Consider the following 7,069-nt stretch of genomic DNA (forward strand, 5'->3'; position numbering starts at 1 on the left):
CCCGGGGGAGCTGAGACGCAGAGGGAGAGCTCAGAGAGAAGCGAAGAAAAAGAAGGGTCGGGGCACGCAACAGAATGAAGATAGAGACATGGGGAGACCAATCCCGGCCCGCGGGAGGTGCGCAGGGCCGGGCCGGCCTCACCGCTCCCTTCAGGGCACCCGGGGGCCGAGCCAGCGGGGCCGGGGGCGGCGCAGACCTTACTTTGAGGGTGAGGTGATGGACGCGGGCGCGGGCCGGGCCCGCGCGGAGCAGCAGCAGCAGCAGCAGCCCCAGCACGGCCGCCGCGCCGCGGGCCGCCATCTTTGTTCCAGCGTCAGCGTCCCCCGCGCGCCACTTCCGGGTCAGGCGAGTCACGTGTCGGGCGGGGCGCGTCACGTGACCGCGGTGGGCGGGGTCGGGTCCTGTCAGGGAGTCATGGAGGGGTTGGGGATGGGGGGAGCTCAGGGGTCAGCCAGTGCCACCCTCTGCCCGGGCAGGGACACCTCCCGCTACACCAGGGTGCCCCAAAAACCCTTCCAGCCCGGCTTTGAACACTTCCCGGGGAGAAGCCTCACCTTCTCTGAGCGACCTGTGCCAGACCCTCACCACTCTCCCAGAGAAGAATTTCCTCCCAGTATTCAGCCTGAATTTTTCCTCTTTCAGTTCGAACCCACTCCCCCTTGTCCTGTTTCTGCAGTTCCTGCCAAAGAGTCCCTTCCCGGCTTCTGAAGCCCCTTCAGATCCTGGAAGGTGCTGTGAGCTCTCCACACAACCTTCTCCAGGCTGAACATCCCCAGCTCCCTCAGCCTTTCCCCTTGGGGAAGGCGTTTCCCGCCCTTTTCTCTCCCCCTGGAGCCTTTCTGGGCTCTGCTGGGTTGCCCCATGCCCACGGGCTGCTCCCCACAATGCCCCCCAGGTTGGATCAGGCCCCCCAGTGAGCGAGGCAGGCCCTGTGCTGGCTCCCTCCTCAGCCCTGGGACCCCTTTGGCAGTGGGGTCCCCCCTGACTGGTGGGTCCCCCCCATGGCCATGGGGCTCAGAGGGGGACACTGACCAAAAGGAACCCCCTGAGCCTCCCCCAGACCAGCCTCTGTGGGGTGACACCAAAAAAAAACCCAAAAAAAGACTGAAGCTCTTCCTACCTCAGCCCTGCAGCATCGTCCGCAGGGAGATGTGGGATGGTTGTTTACAGGGAGGGCTGAAGTGGTTGTTTCCAGCTCAACCGTGGATCTACCAGCAAGTTCCAGCTTCTTCCTGGGAGCTATGGCAACAGCAGACGTCTGAACATCAGGTAGTCCAAACAACAGGAAAATTGCTTTTCTATTTAAAGCCAGGGTTAAAGTATTGATGTTGAGTATGGCCAGAAAAATATGTAACAAACAAAGAGATTTCTGCTTCTTTACAGGATTAGTTTTGCACATATTTAAACTATTTTGCACCTATTTAAACTAGTAGTTATAATCACATTTACAAGTAAAACAAAAAGCAGATTGGGCCTGGTTTCCATGACTTGTTGCTCAAAATGAGAGTAACACAAGAAGCAAAGTGAACATGAATAGGGGCAATTAAAATGGCTTTTTGGTTGGCACATTGCTAAAAAAAAAAGAAAATGGAAAGACTATGCAGTGGGAAACCATCAATGTCAATAAACCTAATTTTTCAGTGAGAAGCCTTGTGTTTTCAGCTCCCAAAACTCAGACATTTTGATTTCCCCTTTCAGTATGTGGAATAACAACTGTGCAAGTTCTATTGTCTAGAGGCAGATAAACAACTGGACTGGATTAGGCAAGTGAGGGTGAAAAGGGAGAGAAAAAAATCAATGGCCTTGACCTTTATTTTATCAAGATTGTGTAGTATGTCCCATCTTTATTTAGAGAGATGATTCAGATGGTCCTGTAGATTTTTTTCTCACAATTTCATTTCCCCCTTGTATATTCTTAGGTGAAATCTCAGCAACAGCCAAAGAAGCCTGGAGTAGTACCAAGAAATATCTGGAAGCATGAAAAAAAAAAAAAAAAAAAAAAAATTTGTTTTTCTAGTAATGTGCTTTTTCTGGGCAGTACGTGTGTGTGCCACTAGATGTCCTGGCAGCATCAGCCCTTGCACCACACGGAGCTACAACCCAGGTTGCAAAAAAAACCCCACGGACCTACAAACATCGCATGATTTATTCTAAAAATCTCCGGTTAGATATTTTCTTGGAATTGGGTAGGGGGTTGCTGGGTTTTTTTTTGGTTTTTTAAGGATTGTAATTATTATAATCCCTGTGCACTGACCACCTGAGAAACCTGGGGAGTTTTGACTCCTGAAAAACAGCTGCTTGCAGCCACAGCTGCAGCACAGGCTGTCGTGCCTTGCTCCACTAACAAGTATCAGGCACACTTTGACTGCTTGAGTGGTCAAGAAATTCCCCTATAATTCTAGGATTTGGTTCAGCTGCAGAGCCTTTTTTAGTCTGAGGATGCTGCTTTTGGGAGCTCCCTTCAGAAGAAGAATCATCCTTAGTCTGACGATGATCCCTAGTAATCAGGGATTTTTATGCAACAGAATGGAATTTTTCTGAAGCTCTTTATTGTTTTTTCAATGTTTCTTCACCATTAGGATATTGTAGTAACTGTAAGTTTCCCAATTACCTCTACAAAATGAACAAAAAATAGAATTTATAACATGTTTACTTTCTTTGGCTATGCATTTTTCTAAGAATTTGTATGCTAAAAGATGTCTATTTCTTGTTTATTTAAATCTCTATCAAGGTACAAAGCAGCTTCTGACTGCCATTAATAAGCTGTAACAATAACTTTCATTGTGATATCAATTTGTTTCATTGTAGCTTCCACAGAAGATCATTTTGCTGTAAGTCTGCTGTTTCCAGTATATGCTGTTATTTTTAGCCTAGACATCTTTTTTCTTCTTAATTGTAACTAAACCTATAATTAGAACTCTCCACAGGATTTTTTGTTTGTTTTTTGTGGGGTTTTTTTAAGTGTATCATGGACAGCTATCGAGGTTGGATGGAAGGAATCAGCAGTGTCAAAAAATCATAATGGAGGAGCAGTCTGCAGGTACAGCTCAGAACAGAATGAACCAGATTGCCATTTTGTTAGCATGTTTTGTGAGCCAGGGTACAGTCGTGGAGCAGGGAGGTGAGCAAGATAACGCAGACCCCAAGGGCAGGAGCCACCCAAGATCCAGTCCCTGGGGAAAGAGAGACGAGCAGGCCCAGGGGTCAGAGCTGGAAGCAGCCAAAATCGAGGTGATCTGCTGAGTTCAGAGCAATGAGACAGGGGTGAGGCTGAGTTGGGAAGTCCACCTGCAGTTTGGGTGATGGTAACCAAAGTCAGTCATGGTCTCATGATGCCTGGACAGGGACAAGGCAGGTCTGAGATAAGGTCAGATGTGAGCTAGGCTGCAGGTCGACAGGATCTGCAGCCAGGCACAGCCTGAGCTGGAACTGGGACCCCCTAAAACACTGGGCAAAGCAACTGGGCTTTCAGGCCAGAGCTTAAATGAAGCTCCTTGATCCATGGGCAGAGGGTGTGGGTGGGGACCCCAGGTGAAGCTGGCCAGGGCCATTAGGGTTTATCAGGTGTTTATCAGGTTTTGATCAGGCTCCTCTGGGCCCTGATGGGGCATTAAAGAGCACCGAGGTCCCCTGTTGTGTGTCTGAGTGATCTGTGTAGTGTTGGAACCTCGGAGAGGAAACAGCTGTGATGATGATGATGGCCTCTAGGAAAGGTGTGTCCTCTTCCTTTCCTGGTGCTGTTTCAGTCTCAGTGTATGAGAGGTTACAAGCAACATCCATGTTCTTTATCTTGGACGTGGATAATTTGGGTAGAATTGTAAAATCAAAGGGAAGCAGCTGTAAGGGTGATAACTCTGGGGGGAAAGGTACGTCCTCTTCCTGCTATATCCTGGAAACTGGAAGTGCTTGTCCATGCTCTGAGTTGTGATTTTTCTTGCTTTGCATAAGTAAACAAACACAGAGTAAAATGGTTTAGACTGAGCTGTAGTTTAAGGATTTATTTTATCTACTATATATGGTTTTTCAATAATTTAGCAGTGAATCTGGCTGTTTTCAAGGGGGATTGGGGTTTAGTAAACAAAGTCCTGGCTTTCTAAAAATGGAATTGCTTCTAGTTGGGTTTTGGAGCTGAATCTGGGAGTGTTCTGAATCATAACAACAGGGGAGATAAACAGAGAATTTACAGGAATAGGCCCATATCTGGATAACAGATCTGCATGGTCTTGTTCTCAGCCTGGCTGAGGGAAAATTCCTACCCAGCTTCTGTTGCTCAGATATGGATTGTGCAAACTCAGTGGAGAAGTGCTAGATAATGTAACTTCTAAGTGTAATTTTTAGTTATTTTTTGAGACTGGAACCTACTGAGCTTTCCAGCATCAGCTTTGGCATAAAGGGCTCTTAATGCTCCTGTCATTGCTAATTAAATTAGTAATTAGGGACCAACCAAGCTGCAGGCCCTGTTGTTTCAGGCACTGCACAACTGAAAGTAATAATGTAAGTGCAATCCCTGCCTTGGAGAGTTTCAGGCTAAACAATAGAGGCAGTTATATAAAAAATAGGGGAAAATCCTGTTCTTGAAACATCTAGAATTATTTTATTTTTTTTTTTTTAGATTTTGTCTTGAGCCTCTGTCCACAGAAATTTTGATAACTTGTAATAGTTCTGGGCATGGTTTGTTCTAATGTACCATCATAATACAAAACTTGTATTTCTGGCCTTTATCTCCCTGGAACTGGTGGAGCATTTCTATCTCTCGCTGTGGACAGGTTTCCCTGCCCATGCTGGTGTAACAGGTTTGCCCTGTTCCCCTCCCAGCTCTTTGTGCAAAAGGAAATTCCACACAAACTTAGCTCAGATGATACCAGTGCTGCTTTCTGTTTTTGTACTTCTTTTTCTGCCCATATTTGTGGGTTACATTCTCAAAAAGTCGTGATGCAACTGTGCTGTCTCGTTTTGCAATGTGTCCTGGGTGGATGTAGGGCTAAAGATGGTGGTCTGGGAGCCTGTGGAAGTACAGGCCCTTGGAAGACTGTGGTTGTGCTTCAGGCAGCAGGGCAGGCTTGGATATTCAAATATGTTGGCAGCAGAAGGAAGAACTATTCTAAAATGAGCTGAACAGGGTGCCTCTTAGTTGTTATGAAGTCAGCCCTTTAAAGTAATAACTTTTAATGATGAACAAAAGCACTGTGTCTCTCTTCAAAGACAGCTGTATGAGGAGCAGCACTCTCCCCTCATGTTCAAATCAATGGAACTTGGATAAAAATAAATGCCATTCTGTTATTAACATAACATTTGTCTTCATTGTTGTTCAAAATGTTGGAATTGCTTAATGCGTTTTTCTTCCTCATGTAGGGTAACAGCCAAGCATCAGTGGAAGAAGTGCATTAATCTAGGGGAGAGATAATGCTTCTTGTAGCAGCTGGTCAATTTTTATCTTCTCACATCAAAAGCATCTCCACCGTGTATGAACAGAAGCCTTTTACCTCAGGTGAATTAATATGCTTCCCTTTTTTATTCCCCCCACGAAAATCTCTCATGAATAGATACAGCAATAAATATATCAGTCTAAAGCTCTTTTTACATTTGTTGTAGCTGAAAAGCAGAACTGCAAAATGAGATTGACACAGCTCAAATAAATGACACAGAGGAAGAGGATCACAAAATAAATATTCTTCTGGCAAGGAAATGAGCCATTTTCTGCAAGGCCTGTGTAATTGCTACAATAACCCACATTTATGCGAAGGCAGATAATTTGGTTATTTTCCTGCTTGCTTGTTGAGCATTTTGGTGACAGATGGTGGATTTAATATTCTTGGATTTGGGTTATTTTGGGGGTGAGGGATGTATATACTGCTTAGCTGAGTTAGAAGTCAGCCCTTGCAGTGAATTCACAGAATTAATTCAGTTGGAAAAGACCTCTGAGGTCATTGAATCCAACCTGTGACCAATCCCTATTGTCAGCCAGACCATGGCATTGAGTGCCACATCCAGTTTTTTCTTTAACACCTCCGGCGATGGTGACTCCACCATCTCCTTGGGTAGCTCATGACAATATTTAATCACCCTTTATATGAAGAAATTCCTCCCGATGCCCAACCCGAACCACACATGACACAGCCTCAAGGGGTCTAAGGCTGTGGGTTCTCTCCCTTTCTAGGGCCCTCGCCTCCTTTACAAATGCCCAAAACAGGAACATTTGCTTCAAAAACAGCCTCACCTGGCTCGGGGGGAGGGTGGTAAGAGGCAGGGAAGGGCACCTGAGAGTGGGTGGGACTGGGATCACCACCTCTGTACTCAGCACAGGTGAGGCATCTCGAACACTGCATTCAGTTTTGGGTCCTTCATTTGGAAAAAGGACATTGAGGTCCTGGAGTGTATCCAGCAAAGGGAGTTCTAAAACTTGTGTAAGTTTTGGAAAGCACAGAATCGTACCATAGTTAGGGTTAGAAGGGGCCTTTAAAGGCCATCCAGTCCAACCTCCTGCAATGATAAAGGACCTCTTCAATCGTAACAAATTGCTCAGAGCCCTGTCCAACCTGGCCTTGAGTGTTTCCAGGGAAGGAGCATCCACCACCTCTCTGGGCAACCTCTGCCATGCTGATGATTCTGTGATCAGGACGGGAAAGCCTCCTCTTCCTGCCTGACACCCTTTCCTTAGAGACCCCCTCTTTCTACTGATCCCCGCTCCTCCACTGCTGCCCATTCCCCAGAGACCCGCGTTCTTCATTCATCGCCGCTTCCCCATTGACGCCGGTTCCCCGGCGACCGCCGCTCCCCATTATCTCCGCTCCCCAGCAATAACCCGCATTGCCGTCGTTCCTCACTGGCTGCCGCTCCCCGTTGCTCCCCGTTGTTCCCCGCTGCCCACCGATGCCCTTCTCCCGTCCGGATCCCCCTTTTCCCCGCGGATCTCCTTTCCCCCCGGCCCCGCCGCCGCCCCGCGCTCCCCTCGCGGCCGGGCCGCGCCTGCGCTCCGCCGGCGGGGCCGCCCCCCCGCGCCAGCCGCGGCGGCTCCGCGCCTGCGCAGCCCGGAGCTGTCAGTCGCGCCCCCGCCCCGCGCCGCCCGGG

At 47.9% G+C, this 7,069-nt stretch overlaps 1 protein-coding gene across 2 annotated transcripts in view; it reads right to left on the reverse strand.

Annotated features, from left to right (window-relative positions):
- The window catches only part of GPR107 (G protein-coupled receptor 107), a 37,358-nt gene extending 36,999 nt beyond the window's left edge, over positions 1 to 359 (reverse strand). Inside the window, exon 1 of one of the 2 annotated variants that reach the window (XM_058853562.1) lies at positions 203 to 359. In XM_058853562.1, coding sequence (XP_058709545.1) covers positions 203 to 301 — 99 coding nt within the window. In that variant the 5' untranslated portion in view covers positions 302 to 359. Of the gene's footprint in view, positions 1 to 197 lie in introns of both variants that reach the window. The other variant, XM_058853563.1, reaches the window with a different exon arrangement.
- Positions 360 to 7,069: the final 6,710 nt, after the last annotated feature.

This window comes from Poecile atricapillus, chromosome 20 (assembly GCF_030490865.1).
Source record: "Poecile atricapillus isolate bPoeAtr1 chromosome 20, bPoeAtr1.hap1, whole genome shotgun sequence".
Taxonomy (NCBI): Eukaryota; Metazoa; Chordata; class Aves; order Passeriformes; family Paridae; genus Poecile; species Poecile atricapillus.